Source organism: Falco naumanni, chromosome 5 (genome assembly GCF_017639655.2).
Source record: "Falco naumanni isolate bFalNau1 chromosome 5, bFalNau1.pat, whole genome shotgun sequence".
In the NCBI taxonomy this organism is placed as follows: Eukaryota; Metazoa; Chordata; class Aves; order Falconiformes; family Falconidae; genus Falco; species Falco naumanni.
In genome coordinates, this window is record NC_054058.1 from 28,440,039 (window position 1) to 28,457,760 (window position 17,722).

General features: G+C 38.6%; 1 protein-coding gene across 2 annotated transcripts in view; it reads left to right on the forward strand.

The window, feature by feature from the left end:
• The window catches only part of BRAF (B-Raf proto-oncogene, serine/threonine kinase), an 87,957-nt gene that overhangs the window by 8,110 nt on the left and 62,125 nt on the right, over nt 1-17,722 (forward strand). For both annotated transcript variants that reach the window (XM_040593903.1, XM_040593904.1), the window contains exon 2: nt 7,677-7,778. In XM_040593903.1, coding sequence (XP_040449837.1) covers nt 7,677-7,778 — 102 coding nt within the window. The remainder of the gene's footprint in view (nt 1-7,676; nt 7,779-17,722) is intronic.

Genomic DNA, 17,722 nt, shown 5'->3' on the forward strand with positions numbered 1-17,722 from the left:
TTTCATCGCAAATATGACTTGTCTTAAGCTTAAGGTGTGCAAAGAAATAGTCTGCTGTATGCATGATTGTCTTTTTTTGAACTTCACTGCCGTATGGATTTAACAGTTTTTGAGAGTCTGTGGTAGTTATATCTCTAAAGCAAAACTGCATTCTTAAATGAGTTAGAAAATCTGGGTAGATTCGTGTTGTGTTTTTTGGTTTTTTTTTTTTGTTTTGTTTTTTGGTTAAAACCTGTGACAGTCTAGGGAGAAGTTAAGTTCATAAATGTAAATACAGTGAATTGTACTAGAAGTTGATCTCTGTATCATCCTCATGTCTACTGAATTAAGTACCAAAATGAACAAAAGGGCTAGTAGTAGTGCAACACAAAAGCCTTATGGAATACTAAATTAAAGATTCAGTTAGATCAAAGAAAGCTGTGCAACTGGTGGTTAATGATTTAAATGAAGGATACAGGCACCTCTTATTTTTTCACACACTGCTGTTCTACTGCGGTAGAAACCATTTGTTAACTTTCCTTTTTATAGTGCTTGGAGGAAAATTCTACTTAGCAGCAAGCAGCAAAGATGGCAGGTGATGGAAAAAGTGGGGGAATGTAAGAGAGTTGAAACTTAAACAAGAAGGCTGCTATTTCACAGTAGCCTGAATCCATCTAACTGTGGGCTGTGGAGAGGAAAGGTGGCTTTTTTCCCCAGCTTAGGTGGTCACTGGGTCGTTTGCCAAGCTGTTTGAGCACGCTAGACTGGCAGAAAACTAACCTTGACAAAGAGAACAATTTTCTGCTTGTTTAGCATACTGAAATAGTTCAGCCGAAGGTTTAAGTTCTGGAGAAAGCGTAAGGAAGGGAGCAGGGGTAAATAGCCAAGGACAATACGATAGTTGCACCCACCTTCTAGGTTGGTGTAAGCTGCGAAGCAACCACTGCCAAAGGCTCTTGGTGACTGTTCTTCTAGACAAACTGCTTGGTTGTGTTTCAAGGGTAGACTTTATTGAGCTTTATCCTTTACAATTTATCACTATATTAAAAAAAAAAAAATTGTAAATGCTTTTAAGAAGCAAGGAACATTTGAAGTCTGAATTCCTTTTGTTAAAGAAGAGGCAACTTAAGAGACAAAGGCCAGCCAGACTGAAAGGCTATTTATTCTGCTTTAAGAGTAGGGTTGAATGATGAGCAATTAAATTCATGTTTAGAAATAAACAAAGGAAAAGACATAGATTGCTCTCAGTTACAACTGGTGGTTTGTAAATAAATGAGAGATGCACAAATATTACATAAAAACTTAAGTATTAAGTAATACCAGGATTTTATGTGGTGGAAGTTCTCTAGTAAAGAAAGCAAGTTTTTATTGAATGTGTTTGTTTTGGAATCACAGAGTTAGTCTACTACTGGTTGTGTCAATAGAGTTTCTGCTGCTAACTCCTCAAAGATGATACTCTGATACTTGAGCATTAGCTTGGTCAAATACTTCCTAGGTTTTTGGAGTAGGGAGGGAGTTGAGTGTTTGGGTTTGGTGGGGTTTACTGGTTAACAGGAGCAGTGTCACAACAGACACAGTTGAAAACCTGCACTGCTGGTTACAGGGGTATAAGAATTGGCCTTTCCTTCCAAAAAAATGTTGTCTGTTAAATCGAAAATAGTTTTCATCTTTAAACCTTTTTAATATTTTACTAACTGTTGTGCTTACAACAGATACCTTCTGATCACTTTACCATATTAGCTGACCTAGTTATGATCTTAGTCATCAGACATGATGGTACAAAAAAAGTTGTACCTCTTCTTGAGGATTTTCCTTCTTGAATATACTATTACACATCTTCACCAGGCTATTCTTGACCAGTCTAGAAAGATATGTTCATAGACTTTTGTGGAAAAAGAGATACCAGATCCTTTTTCTCTTGGCTACAGTAACTTCTGTAGATATTGTCCATAACTTACTATTCTGTGATTGTAAATGTTAACCACACCCATTCTGAACTGTCTAGCTAGCCAACAAAGAAAATAACACTGTCAGAGTTCATATCTCAGACATTGTAAAGGAGCTGTGATAAAAATGATTCACCAACATTAATAAAAAGTTGGGGAAAATAAACTAGGAAAGGCAGCCTCAATGCTTACGTTTATGTCACTTGTGTAAACTTGTACGTGAAACCCATTGCAAGCTGGTTTTCAATTCAGTAGTTTTTCAACTGATAGTATTTTTCATACTTGTTTAATAAAAAGTTTAACTACAGCATTGAAAATGTGGTAGACATGAAAAGCCAGCAGAGTAGGAAAAATGGAAAAATTAACACAGCAGATGTGGGAGTTGAGAGAATCTTCCACTGAGAGATGGAGAAGATCTAGAGGCTGAAGGAAGAAGGAAAGGACTGTCCTTCCCACTGTATGTGCATGTTCCAGCAGGCAGTGCAGAAAATTAAGAACAAGCTTTGTAATAAACTAGAACATTTCAAGCTTGATGCGGGTGTAAAGTATCTCAAGAAAAAATAGCAACATGAGGAAGAGATAAGAGTGATTTTCAGGAAAGAAACTGGAAAATGCAAACTCTGCATTTTGACATGTGAGTGCTGAGGTGAGGTGCTGAGTTATTAACCCCTTTCATATGTCCTCATGCCTCTCTCCCTAATGCTTCACAATCAGGTTAGTTAAGACGTTAGTCTAGCTATGAACAATCTCATGCGTGACAGCTTTCTAAAGCATTTTCTGACAAAGTGGACCCTAGTTCAGTGGACCGAACAATTGAATTGATTGTGTAAGAAAGAAGCCCGAAGGGACTGATTAGAATAGTATTGGATAGGTATTGATGATTTTGGCCTCCTTATAGAACAGTTTCCAAATTAAATGCTTAATTTCTTATTTCTGTTTTTAATTACCTTGATTCTATCAAAGTATCCTCCATCAATGCAGAACATACTGTGCCTGGACAAATAATGGCTTTTTTTTTTTTTCTTTACAGAATATATTTGAACTCTCAAGTGTCTTCTACCAAATGTGAATCATGCAGCTTAGAGTTGAGATGTGCTGTAAGATTTGAGTACTGATGCCAGGTGCAAAAAGTATAAAAGATAGTTTGTTTTGTGCTGTCTCAGGCACTGCATGTTTTGACAAGCAGCAAAAGATGCAGAAATAACTGTGGCTTATAGGCTCACATTTGTGGAGCCATAGTCTTCCCTGAATAGAATGGATTTAGGCTTCTACTGTATCTGGCTTGCCTCTGGCTTGAAATAGGTCATCATCTTTATTACATTGCAAGGGAGTGCTTATTTGCAAAATTAATGCACAGTTATCCACAATAGGCAGATACAAGTTGATATATTCCAGCATATCTGGAATATTTCCAGTCTTCTGGCTGCCTGTGTCCATGTTAGCCTGTGTCAGCTTCCTTGTATCAGCAGCACTAAAAGCAGAATCAAATCTAATCTCTTGTGACAGAGAATAACCTTAACCTAACCACACAGGACAGAATAATTAATTTGAGGCTTTTTTTTAAAAAAAAAAAATGATAAGGTTACCCAGGTTGTAAAGGATTCATTACTTTTTTGTGGAACTACAATGAAACGATGTGTCTCAAATAACCTTGCTGCTGATTGTGGGAAGGGACTGGACTTGATGTGGATGGTACTAGGCACATTGCAGATTTACTTTAGAAAACGTTAAGACTTCTAGCAACTGTCACTTAGGCTGGCATAATTTTTTATATTTCTGCGAGATACTTGGCAATTGTGGTTTTATGGTTTCCTATAGGTGTGGAGCTTCCTAAGTGTGGTGGAGTGCTCATAAGGGTTATCAAAAGCTATGTCTGTTCTTTCTTAATGACCAGCAGCCTTCTGCAATTTTCTCTTATTCTAGAGAAAGTGTGAGTAAAGTGTGGATAAAGGGATTGTTGTGAGATCTTGAGGAATGAATGGTATTAATGTGTACGTGTTTAACTTGAAAAGCTTGGGTTTATTCTGTTATCTAGGAACAAGCTCTTTGATCTAGAACTGATTGCTAAAAGGATTCTACATTTCATGTTTTTGTTGTCCCTGTTGTTTGGTAGTTCTTTGCTGCTGTCCTGGAATGTGTGTGCTTATGGAGAGTGAGACACTTCCTAAAATCCTAGGCAATTTTTGTACACTTAGGTTTCATTTGCACAGTTGAAAGAAACCCGTATGTCTGTGAGTACTACTGACCTCAAAAGATTTAATTCTTAAGAACCTAGTGTTTCAGGTTTCTTCCACAGATATGATTGGCGTATGTCTTGTCTCAAAGTCTGTAAGGCTGCACTGGCGCACATGATGCAAACTTAGCTGAGATGAGTTATTGGAACAAGCAACTCTGCAAGGGGAACAGACAGGCTGAAGTTGCTGGCTCTGCTGGCTGTGTAAGTGCAACAGGTATGGTGTATTTTTTGTGAGGCAGAACCTGTGGGTACTGTGTTGTGCAGAAGCACTCGTTTCTAAGTTGCATGAGGTCACTTGCACAGAGCACTAATTTCAAATTCCAGTTAGGAAAAGGCTTGAGTTCCTTCAGTTGAAGTAGTTGTAGATCCTGCATAGTAGGGTGCAGTATACTTCCACAGGAGTTGATTCTCAAGGGACTAGCTAGTTAAGGGTTGCTCCAGACCGCAAAAACTGTGTATAAGCATATTCACTGATATGGGAAGCCAAAAGGTAAATTTTCTAGAAGTAAAAATAAGTAAAGTTGCCACTTAAAGGGAAATTGTGAAGCTTGGAAATTTGCCTTGGCATATGTGTTCTTCTGCGTACTTGATTAGGCATAGAATATGCTAGTCAATACTAGATTTGTGAAAGTTTTCCAGCTTGTCAGAAGACTTTTGATAAATATGGCTCACAAAACAGGTTTTCCATTTCTGTGAGCAACAAGTAATGATTTGTTGCTATGGTTGACTTTGATAAATTTCCTTCTGCCTTCAGCATACTTTTAACTGTGTGAATAGCTTTTCTAAGATAATAGAAATGTGTATTGTCTCCAAGATTCACTTGTGTAAAGGCTCTTGGTTTAGTGCACAGGTGTATAGTAGGTAATTCAGAGCATTGTTTTCAGCTTCTCTGAGCAATGTTGTGTTCCTTTAGACTAATTTCAGCTTCTTCAGGTGAAGACATTTTTTCCATAGCCTGGCAGTAAGTTTAATTTTTTTTAAATTTTCTTCATTAGTCACTCAGTTTTTGCTCTTGCCATGATGTTAACTTAGCAGGAAGATTTCTGCCCTTGTTAAAGGCTGTTTGATTTTCTTGCCCACATCTTCTAAATAACATGCTTCCATTGTGCATGTTCTTGTTTCTCAATTATATTTGTTATTCTGTATCTTTACTGTAATAGAAGAGAGAAGTAAGGTTGTGGTCATGGACACAAAATAGAAAACATGAGCAAAGAAGTTACTCACTATCAGTCTTCAAAAAAAGTATTTGGAAACTCATCTGGCAGGGGTTCATTCTACTTAGCACACTGGTGAGGTCACACCTGGAGTGCTGTGTTTAGTTCTGGGCTCCCCAGAACGAGAGACACAGCTACACTGGGGAGAGTCCAGTGAAGGGCCACAAAGATGATTAAGGGTTGGTGAAAGGAAGACAGAGCCAGGCTCTTTCCAATAGTGCCTAGTGACAGGACCAGAGGCAGTGGGTTTAAACTGAAACATGGCAGGTTTCCTCTAAACATCAGGAAACACTTTTTTACGGTGAGGGTAACTGAGCACTGGCACAGGTTGCCCAGAGAGGTTGTGGAGTCTCCATCCTTGGAGATGCTCAAAAAATGATCTGTGCTCCTGGGCAACCTGCTTGAGGAGGGGGTTGGACCAGATGACCAACAGAAGTCCCTTCCAACCTCAACCTTTCTGCAATTCTGGGTTACTTTCCGTGAAGCAACTTTCATCCCCACCTTCCCTGTTGCCAGGCATTTAAGTATAGTAAGTTGTCAATATTGGTTGTGGTACAGTGTATGTTGATGAAAACTTTCAGTGTGTAAAGTTGTCAGAATGACCAAATAATAGAAGTTGTGTTAAGTACTAATGAAACCTGTTTGTGAAGGCAATCCTGAGATGATTCCTTCGTTTGCCAGGGATTTTCTATATGCACACCCAGGTTAACAGCATGTTATCAGTTACACAGGAACTAAGCATCCTAAACTCTTACATTGAACAGGTTAATTGAAATACTGTTGATTCAAGCTTGTTCTTTCACCAAACATACAACCAGCACTTGCCATCTTGGAAAGGACTAGCAAAATAGAGAAAACCTTCTCTTTGCTGCTGGTTGGGAGTCCTAGCTTCAACGTGATAGATTGTGAGTTCAGAAGCAAGCTGACTTCCACAGTTGCCTCAAGGGAATTTACATACAGAATACTTGAAATAGCACTTTCTCTTTGGTGTTCCCCTGCTTCCATCACTTTTTGTAGTTTGGATTGCTTGTTCCTGAGCAAACTTATTTTTGCTTGACTGTAGCTTCTTGATGAAATCTTTGTTCTAGTGTCTGTTCTAAACTTGGGCTACAAGTGAATCAATTGCTAGTTTACTTTAGGAAATTGCTGGTAAATAGCTGATGTCTAGAATTAGAAGGGGTAAATAAGGTGGTGTGCAAAATGTGAGTTCTGTATTTTAGAGTTTGTTTTCGTTGTGAACATCTCAAGCTTCACAGTAAAACTTGTGTTGATCCAACTTAGGCACCAGTAATAGGATCCAATCTACTTTAGAATATAAAGTTATGTGCATCATCTTTTTGATGAGGTAGGTTGTCAAAATTTGTAAATCTAGACCTGGTCTTAAGGCTATACATATTATAATCTGTGAAGCAGAAAAAAAAAGCTTTGGAAGAAGCACCATTTATATTATCTTCATTTCTTCCATCCTGGGTCTAATAACTCTGTAATATTTTCTTCTTGATAAATAGCTTGTATAACACTACCTATGAAGAAGAGATTCTTTTCTCTTCCTCCCCGTTACCCCACTATAAATTTCTGACTTTGGTTGAACTGTAGTGGCTTCTTAAATCAGCGTAGCATTTTGCTTTAAATGTTTGGGTTTGTGCCTCACTGGCTTTTTAAGGTATAAATTAGGATTCATAATACTGTTCACCTACAATAGTATCAAAGTCCTAAAACTAACTCTTTCAAGACATGAAGAATGAGTAAACCCAAGATGTTTCACAGTGCAGTGCCATAAGTCTTCCCTGTGTACTAGAAATAAATGTCTTACACAGATCACGTCTGAGGTCTGTAAGAAAACTTGCAGGGTAGACAGAGTATAGAAGACAAGGTATAGAAGGTGCTCTTTAAGATCAAGACATCCTATTCCCATGCAAATAGAACAGCAGGTCTTGGTTTTGTGATTGTTTACACAGATGACTTAAGGTCTGATAGACTAACTCCACCACTAAACTTTGTAGTACTGTATAAATTGGATTGCAAAGTCTTGCAAGGAAAATACTTCATACGATTTTGGTAAACATGAAAAATAAACTGTTCTGAAGTTGTTAATTCAATGGTCCCTGAATTTTAGAACCAAATTTAATTTTTCTCTGTTTATCTCAGAAGCAAGCTGTGTATTACTGACAGTGGATGAACAGGAATTTTTATTATGGACTTCTGTTATTAAATATCAAGGAAATGTATTTTTTTTTGTTGTTTTAGGACAGATTCTCTATGCTGTTTCTGATTATAAAAATTTTTAATTTTCTGTTTTAGGTGTGGAATATCAAACAGATGATTAAATTAACACAAGAACATATAGAGGCACTGCTAGATAAATTTGGAGGAGAGCATAACCCACCATCAATATATTTAGAGGTAAGTTTACATTCAAATGATTATGGTTAGATTAATGGTGTGTTATCTTGATCTTATATGAACCATTTTATGTTAAAACTGAGAATACCTTTAATAAAAGAGAATATTCTCCTTGTGCAACAGAAGCGTAACTCTTCCTGGAGATAGAAAGGAACTGTATGGTATTCCTGATACGCATCACTAGGGGAAGATCACTGGCATGGTCTAATAATTATGTTGGTGCAATTGAAATGTAATGCATGCTTTTTAGGTGCTGGGGGAAGATTGTATAATAGAAAAAGTCATGCTCTGTTGTTAAAAGCAAGCATATACACATACACATGAAAACATAAGATTAACATTGCTTTTAAAGCAGTTGACTTTTTTCTCTTCCAAAAATAATCATGTAGGATCTAAAAAATTATGTTAGTAGAAGGGAACTTCTTAAAGAAGTATATAAAATTGTAGGGTGGGATAATATTTTTAAGCTGTTTAATTTGTAAACTAACTACAAATTAAATTTGTGTATTCTTTCATCAGTCCAGATTCATAAAGTTGCATTGACGTAGGACCATTAAGAGGATAAAAAAGGACTGCATGCATAGGTTACATCTGTTAGGAATTGAATGGGTGTCACTTGCTCCAAACCCTGCCCTTTTCTTGGTTCTCTCAAGTATTGAAATAACTGGAGGTCAACCAGATTTCTTTTGTAGTCTTTTTAATTGTAATTGCTGCCTGAAGGCACAGGGTAATTAAAAATAAAGATCTCATTATTTGAGGTACTTTTAGGTTTTATCTTAACATGTCAGAGCAGGGCACTAGCTTGATTATACAAATGTTGACATAATGTCCTTAACAGTTAAGGTCAAATGAGGCCCTCCATAGTTGCTTTACTTATTGCTGATGTGAAATGGGAGTATTGAACAAGTGCTAATCACTATTTTAACCACTTAGTGGTATATAATATAAATACACTCGATTTTCACTTGAACCAGTTCATTCCATGTGTCTGGACTTAATATTGCCACATGTATGTTGGTTTCATTAGAGTGTGTATCAAATTGCAGTAATAATGAGCTTAATCTGTACTAAGTCTGGATTTCAGGTAGTGAGGTTGTTCATTGCAGCCATTTGTCACTTGCTTTAATCTAAATTAAAACTGAGATCCCTACACTGGAAACTTTTTAGTTATTCTGCGGTTCGTTGATGGGGAAAAGGACGTTTGCAGTTGTAAATATACACTAGGAAATTATTACAGTAGTGTAAAAAGCGTGGTAAGTCTGAAATACTTGGTGACTACAAACCATGAAGCTTAAAAGTAGATTTGAAAGTCCAGTGGTTCCATGTGCCACTGAGATGAAACTCTGGCTCATCAATGTGGTAGAGAAGCGCTGCAAGACGGAGCAGGGTGTTCCTCTGCAGCAGTGAGTTCTGCTGGATCACGAAGCACGTCTTGTGACAAGTAGTGCTGGTACTGGCTAGGGAGCATTAAGCCATTGGGAGGAAGATGGAAGTGATCAGGATTCTGCTTTTTCAGTTGAATTATCCCATGAGACAGCAAGTCCTGTGAAAAGAGTCCACTGTCATTGAAATGCTTTCCCCAGCTGTTTGCTGTGTGGTTCCTCCGCTTCCTTTGTTCAGGTACTTGCAGTACCGGTAGTGGCTAAGCCACTTCCAGTCACTAACCTGGAAGGAAAATATTCTGGTTTCATTGGATTAGTTTGCCATCCAGTTAGTAGATTGAACTTGGTCATCATGAAGTCCAGTGAGCCCCAAAGCTGTGGTTAAGGTTAGGGAAGGGGAGAGCTTGCAGCTGTGAGCCAAGAACCTAGAAAATGGGTGTCCTGGTTCTGGCTGGGATAGAGCTAATTTTCTTCATAGTAGCTGGGGTACAGTGCTGTGTTTTGGGTTTGGTGTGAGAATAATGTTGATACGCACTGATGTTGTTGCCAAGTGGTGTTTATATTAAGTCAAGGGTTTTTCAGCTCTCATGCCCTGCCAGCGAGAAGGCTGGAGGGGCACAAGGAGTTGGGAGGGGATGTGGCCAGGACAACTGACCCAAACTGACCACAAGGTTACTCTGTACCATATGATGTGATGCTCAGTTTATAAACTGGGGGGAAAGCTGGCCAGGGGCAGCTGCTTAGGAGCTGGCTGGGCATGGGTCGGCAAGTGCTAAGCAATTGCATTGTGCATCGCTTGTTTTGTATTTTCTTATTCTTTTGCTGTTATTATTATTTTGTTCCTTTTCTGTCCTATTAAACTGTCTCAACCCATGAGTTTTCTCACTTTTCTGATTCTCTCCCTCATCCTGCTGTGGCAGAAAAGGGGTGTGTGAATGATTGGCTGTCTGATGCTTTGTTGCCAGCTGGGGTTAAACCATGACAATGGAATGAGAGAGGAGAAGGATTTTCTGTTAAGATGCTTGTTACATAGGTTAGATCATCCCCAGATGGATTGATTGAACAGCATTAAATGCTACAAACCTGTCATTTGTTTAGTGTGTAGATTTCCAGTAGTAAAACTAAAGTCTATGAAGGAAAGAAAAAGTAGTGTGTTACAGAGTACCTGATACAGTCAAAAGCGAGATTACTGTCTACCCTTGACTGTTCATTTCAACCTAGCAGCAGTTGTTTAGTGCCTCCTTTCTGTGCCTTTCCCACCTTTTTGGCTGCTTTTGGCTTGGCCAAGTATAGGGGATACTTTCTGTTGTCAGAATTTACTTTGCAGCAATTTACCTGAACCTAATTGTCGTTGATAGAGCTAATGTTTTGACATTCTGTATTCCTTCCCCTGTGAGAAAAAGGGACTGAACAACCCTGGTCACAACATGAAATGACAAAGCCATATCTAAAAAGCTTTGAATGTAGTGTGATGAAGGAGGAATGCATTTACTTCTAGGAAATGCGGAACTAAGAAAATACAGTAGTTTTGATATGAGTAAAAAGAACAGGAGAGTATGTAGAATACATGTGGGTAGCATACCTTGTTGAATACATCTGTTAGAAGTAGCAAACTTCCTATTACAGAGCTGCTGTGCAGTGTCATGCCAGTTGCTCAATTTCTGTACCTGGCTGTTATTACTGACTTCTCTGCATGACCCCCAAGCTTTCATGGCCAGGCTGTGTCTAGGTCTTGATGCTATGGTCTGTGTACTATCTCCGAAGTGCTTGAACAAGAAGGTAATGTAACTTATACTCTACCCATCCTTTTTTCTCTCTCTCTCCCCCCCCCCCCCCCCCCCGAAATCTCATTTCTGGCTATAAAGTGCAAATATTGCCCTGCTTTTACCCAGAATCTGTATGGGTAATTTTGCTAGTCTGTTACTTGGACTGGATCGCCTATCCATTGTTTCCTTGGAATCATAGAATAGTTTGGGTTGGAAGGGACCTTTAAAGGTCATCTAGTACAACCCTCCCTGCAATAAGCCAGGACATCTTCAACTAGATCAGGTTACTCAGAGCCCTGTCCAACCTGATCTTGAATGTTTCCAGGGATGGGGTCTCCACCTCTCTGGGCAACCTGTTCCAGTGTTTCCTGACCCTCATTGTAAAAAAATTATTCTGTATATTTAATCTGAATCTACCCTCTTTTAGTTTAAAACTGTTACCCCTTGTCCTGTCACAACAGGCACTGCTCAAAAGTTTGTCCCCGTCTTTCTTACAAGCTTCCTTTAGGTACTGGAAGTCTGCAATAAGATCTCTGTGGAGCCTTCTCTTCTCCAGGCTGAACAACCGCAGGTCTCAGCCTTTCCTTGTAGGAGAGGTGTTCCAGCCCTCTGATCATTTTTGTGGCCCTCCTCTGGACCTGCCTCAACAAGTCCATGTCTGTCTTGTGCTGAGGGCTCCAGAGCTGAATGCAGTACTACAGGTCGGGTCTCACTAGAGCAGAGCAGAGGTGGAGAATCACCTCCATCAACCTGCTGGCCACACTTTTTGTGATGCAGCCCAGGATGCAGTTGGCTTTCTGGGCTGTGAGTGCACATTGCCAGCTCATGGTCTGTTTTTCATCCACCAGTACCCCCACGACCTTCTCCACAAAGCTGCTCTCAGTCCTTTCATCAATTGGTACCGGGTTTAAAACCTTTCCACTGCTCTGATCTCTTTGCATCTTCCATAAAATGTGAGTGACTCTTACGGACTTCTGTAGATTGTGCCTGTTGATCATCTCTTGAGTGCTATCAGCAAGCATGGTTTTTGCTTCTCAGCAAAAGTTGGAATTATCCAAAGCTAATTGCTAGATAAGTACCTGCAAATGAACACTTTTGCTTTCACCCATATTGCCTTTCACTGTTGTAAACATCTAGGTTTATTGTAGTGCTTTCTGCAAAACTACGGCTTTTTGTATACCTATGAAAAGCTTGACAGCTATCAATCCATCTACTGGTGTGTAGAGTTTCAGCACAATAGGATTTGTTCAGTTCTTTTGTACTCCTGTCTGGCTTTCTATCTTTCATTTCTTAGGCATCTTACTAACTGCTCACGTTCAAGGAACTTGGAGCACCCTGTATGCTGGCTCCTGGCCTGTGTTCGAGCTGCCTCTGCGGACATGTCAAGTAAAATTATGGTTGAACCTGGCAACAAAATTGCTTTGCAATTAAAAGTGGAAAGGAAGGGGTGGAGGGAGCAGAAGCACTCATAAGAAAGCTGAAGAACTGAACGAGATTAATTCTGAAAATTGAACATTGAAAAGGATATACTAAAATTTTTTGTGCAATGAATATGAAACATACACATCATTTAAAAGTAAAAAAGGAATTTATGCCTTAGTTACAGTTGCTCAAGAAAACAGAAGCTTTTGTTTCTTTGCTAATCTGAGATTGAAAAGCCAAAATTTTTTTTTGCGCTTTTTTTTTTTTTTTTTAAATTCTGTGGAGGGTGTCATTGCATTTTACATAGAGAACTTTAAAACTTGACAGCTGTTGTTGCAGCCATCATTTCATATTTCATCAGTTGACTATGAAAGAATGGATTTCTTGAAGTACTGAAAGTGATTGACATGTGCTATGTTGAGTTCAGCATATATTTAATTATTCCTGCAAGAGAGGGTACTCGGAGTCAGGGCTATCTCCCTGCCTTGATCCATCACTCCACAGTGACTGTAGAGCACAGGGAGTAAGCCCTGCAAGCCTGGGTGGGCTACTTTGTGTACAGCTGCCTAGGAGTGGAAAATGTAGTGTGAAGTTGGAGGGCAGTGAGTAGCTTGTCTCTCTCCTCTCAGGGCAGGGAAGTAGGGGCTGAGGAAAGAGACCAAAGCTGCAGAGAGACTTCTGAGCATGTGTAGAATGTACAGGGGCAGAGAAAAAAATGAACAGAAGAAAGAAGAGAACATTTATCATTAAGCACGCAACTTTATTCTAATTGTTATAATTAGTAATAGCTTTGGGAATCTTATCAATGTTTTCTAACATGATTACAAGAAAAACTTCTCTGCTTGTTATGGCTGGAAGAAATAATAACTGTAGTAAGCAGTGGCTGTATTAAAATCTAAAAATGGCTTGTAGCTAAAATTCTTTCTTAGGTAGTCGGAGTTCTTAACTTCCTCCATCCCCTGTGTGTGAGCATGTATCTCAGACCTAACAGACCCCTCGAAATCACTGTCAAATATTTGAAATAACTGTTTGACTCAGTACATGTAGAAATACCATTAATAGCATTTTCCTTTCCTTCTGGAAAAGAGGCTGCAGGAGCTCCTTGGCAGGTTTTACCATACTTTTTGTAAGCACTCTGTATCACAGCAGCTGAAAACATCAAATGTTTTTTGTCTTCCCACATCATTTCTTAGTGCATTATATCTGTCCTTGAAGTGCTGTTTCCCAAAATACAGTTTGTGATTCACTGTGGAAAACCCCTTCTCTTAAGGGTTTGTCTAAGCATTGTAAATACTGGAAATCTTTTCTGCAAGGAAGTCTAATGTTATGATACTGGGAGAACCTGGGTTTCAGTTAGCAAAAATGGTTAAAATATGCAGTTGCATATTCTTCTATTAATGGCCATCAAAATTAGTTTCTGGGTTTTTTTCATCTCTACCAACAAAGTACTGACAAAGAAGATAACCTGAGTTAGAGAGAAGAAAGATCTGTGCAGTTGGCACAGACAACAAATGGTGTTCACAAATTGAAATGGGTTGTGCAGATCCAGACTGGCCAAAAGCAGTCAGCTTAAACTTAGAAGGGAGGGATCATGCTTAAACGAATTAATCAGATTTGTTAGCCTTTGTAGACAGTTAATGACTGTTCAGGGATACCTTCCTTATTTAAACTTCCAAAATACATTGTGTGTCCTTCTTGTCTCGTAGTCGTGTGTACAGTATTATCTACAACCACTTCATCTGTGAGAACTTAATTGAACACTGTTAGCCCATTCGCATGTAAACAGTTCTTTGTGTGGTCTGAGGTTGCGTCCTGGACCTGTAGGTTACTTCAGCTAACGGTGTAAGTAAGCTGCCTGATGGGTTTTTTTGGTGTCTTGTCGGGTTTTTTAATTCAGATTCCATGCAAAATAAAACGGTACACAAATGCAGAGATAGAATGATAGTGGTGTCAGTAAGTTCTAAAACTGTCAGTTTTGGAGTACTGTCTTCAAGGAATCATCCGCTTTCCTACTCCTACGCTTGGAAGCAATTTCAAATGAGAATTGTGGGGGTAGAGATATGTTTGTCCCCAACTACTGTGATTTCCCCCCCACCCCCCAGATTTCTCTTTTCCTGGACTATTAAATGTATTTTATTCAACGGCCTTGCTGTTGCCATTTTGGGAGTTTGGCTGTTGAATTTCAGGACAGTATTTCATTTCTTATTTCTCTATATCTGAAGAATCCACACAGGAGCTCAAATTAATTAATTAAAGATTACTTCTTTGCTGATCTAAAGTATGCTTATTGCAAGAGCAGGCAGGTACAGTCTGAAGTGGATCTGGGTGCTGAATCTCAGGTTGTTTCAGACTGTTAGCGGGATTCCAGGAAAATGCTGACTCTGGATATAGGGACTAGGAAACCTGGCGGTTCTGGGGAAACTCAGATTAATTTTTACTAGGCTTCTAACAGATGCTGATCAGATATGTTGGACCAAAACTGGAGTGTCTAAAGTTAGACTAAGTACAGATTTAGGAGTCTTACTAAATGAAGAAATCCTGACGTACGTTGCTGTCTATCTTCAGCTCCCATTTAACTTAGTGGGATTTGCATTTGATGAACAGCCTAAAAGGTCAGACGTCTCTTAAATAGAAACACAATCTCAGTTTCAAGGACCAGGAAACTGTAGTTCAGGCTTTTAAGAGTCTTGTAATGTGTGGATATTATCTAAAATTGATTGAGGAAAGGAAAGAGCATGGTAAAAACAGTTGGTTCTCCTTTGGTTTAGACTGGGTTTCTTACCAGATATGTGGTAGGGGGCAAGGGAGAAGGAGAAACCATATTATGCTACTCGGGTTTTGTCCCAGGTTCATTTTAAAAAAAATATTTAACTTGTTGCTTTTTGTTTCCCTAGATGATATTACTTGAATGTATAGCTTGGTTATGGCCCAGGAAAGGAAATTTCAAGTATAATATAAATTAAAAGTAATTTTAAAAAAAACCACATTTTTGAGAAAATCTCTTGTCATAATCATGTCAAAAGAACTCTTTTGGCACATCTATATAATGTCATGTAAATTCTGTTGACTTCTGAGGTCAGTTTTTATTTTGTCAATAGATTGCAACATTTAAGAAGTAACTTCTGCTCTGCTCCTCCTGAGTGAGTAGCAGTTGTATTTTGGCACATACAGACATTTTATATAAACATGCCAACTTCTAATGCTTTAGATGGACTTGGCAGCTTGCTTCTATACTTTTTACATAGTTGAAGCCTCAGGAGTATTACTACTTGTATGAGACTATATTATATGGTACACAATATAACTAAAATTAACTTTTTGTTCTATTTTAGATAGCCATAGAATTATGTGTAGACTGAAAAGATGTGCCAATTTGAATCTAATATCAGCTTTTCAAATATTGTTTCTTCTTTAACTGTGTGAAATACTGTAAATTCCCACTAAATTGGGAGCACTGTAGTGATACAGTATACAAATTTGTTGAAGCTAATATATGTTACTGAAGACAGTCTGGTTTTGGCAACTGATAAACAAGCTGGAGGAGTTGAACAGAAGCCTCATGACAAGAAGCAGTACAACAGCAAAGACGAATGCAGCATCTTGCACCTGGGACAAGGTGGCTTTCCACTGGTGCAGGCAGGCAGCTGGCTGGTAGCAGCTCTGCAGGAAAAGTACCGGGGAGCGCTGGTGAGCAACAAGCTGAGCTGCCAGTAAGTCGCCCTCACGGTAACAGGCTGGACTGCAGCCTAGGCTGCGTTAGCAAGTGCCTAGCCAGCATGGAGAGCAAGCCATGTGCTTACTATTTGCGTGACTGCAGCAGAACGATGTTTAGCATGGAGAAGACTAAGGAGGAATCTGCAGGCTCTTGCAACCTAAAGAGAGGGCCAGAGTCTACAGACATGCACAGACAGCAAAAGGGAAAGAGGCAACATCGCAGATAGCATCAAGGGAATTTCGAAAGAGAAAATTTGTCATCACAAGAGTGGATTTTGAGCCCTGGAACTGGTTGCCCAGAGGTTGTGGAGTCTCCATCCTTCAAGACTTCTAAAACTTGCTTTATTAAAGCCCTGAGCAACCTGATTGAACTTAAAAATTAGCTCTGTGTTAAACAAGTGTTTGGACTACATGACTTCCAGGGATACATTCCAGCCTTTTTTCCCCCCATCCTCTTTTTTTTTTTTTTTTTTTCTCTCCTGTGATTCTGTATTGAGCTGAAAGCAAGATTAAAGTTTTCTTGTAGAACATTATTTGCTTCTTAATGGGAATATGTAAACTGAATATATTTCTTTCTAGATTCTTCTACTCAATTCATTCTTCAATTTAACTCCATAGGATAATTCTGTGTTTTGACTTGGTGCTGTTGGCTGAGTAAGGTCTATGGGTGCTAGTCATCAGCTGAAACCAGTGTTTCACCAAAGTACTTAATCTTTGTGAAAATGAGATTTTATTGGAGGTATTCTCTTTCTGCTGCATGTACTGTTGTTCCTTCTGTATAAAAAGAGTTATTTTTTTAAAAAAAGAAAAATGTATTTAAAGTCTACTGATGCATTTCTAGTTCTACTGTTTTGTCATGGGATCTTCTGCTGTGATATTGAGTAACAGTATACTGCTTGAGAGCTTTTGTCTCCGTAAAAAATAGAGCTGCTCATGCAGAATTTAATGGTATAGAACCCAAAGCCAGTAGCAGCTCCCATCTTTCCATGTTCATTGTTTATTCTTTTAAGATAAATCATTTGACTTCAAATTTACATTACTAACAGATTAAGCTGCCAGCGTAAACATTGTAGGATTGAATATTTTGAAAGATGTGTGTAATTTTCTGAAGGAGCTAAGCCCTCGAGTATCCGGAAGCAATGTAACATTGCATGTGTTCAAATAATGTTTTGCAATGTTCATGAGAAAAGGAAGTAAGTATTTAGAAAAGTATTGGTGAAATGGTAACAGTTTATGCTTCTTATTTTTTGTTTACTGAAAATAATTCTTGCCACATGGAGGTTTTACTGGAATTTACATGAAAAGTTGATCCTAGAAGTAGGAGAGGGACACTTGTGTTACTGTACTGCCAAAAAAATGCCATTATTTATAATTGGGGAGCCTTTCAATTTACTTCTGACAGTAGAATTGGGCAAGAATGAAAATGTTTTGGGTTTAAGTCTCCAAGTTTGGGGTCTATTCGTGAAACGCTAGACATCTGAAAAGAAATAATAACTAGTTCTCTGTTTCCTGCAACTTATGTCCATCCATTAAAAATGAAAGACTTAAAATTTAGAATTTGAAATAGTGATGTTCAGCATCATTTTTTAAAATACTTTTTCTTAGTCCTCACTGTCAAATTATCATTCTCTTTGTTAATTCTGTGGGGATGATGACACAT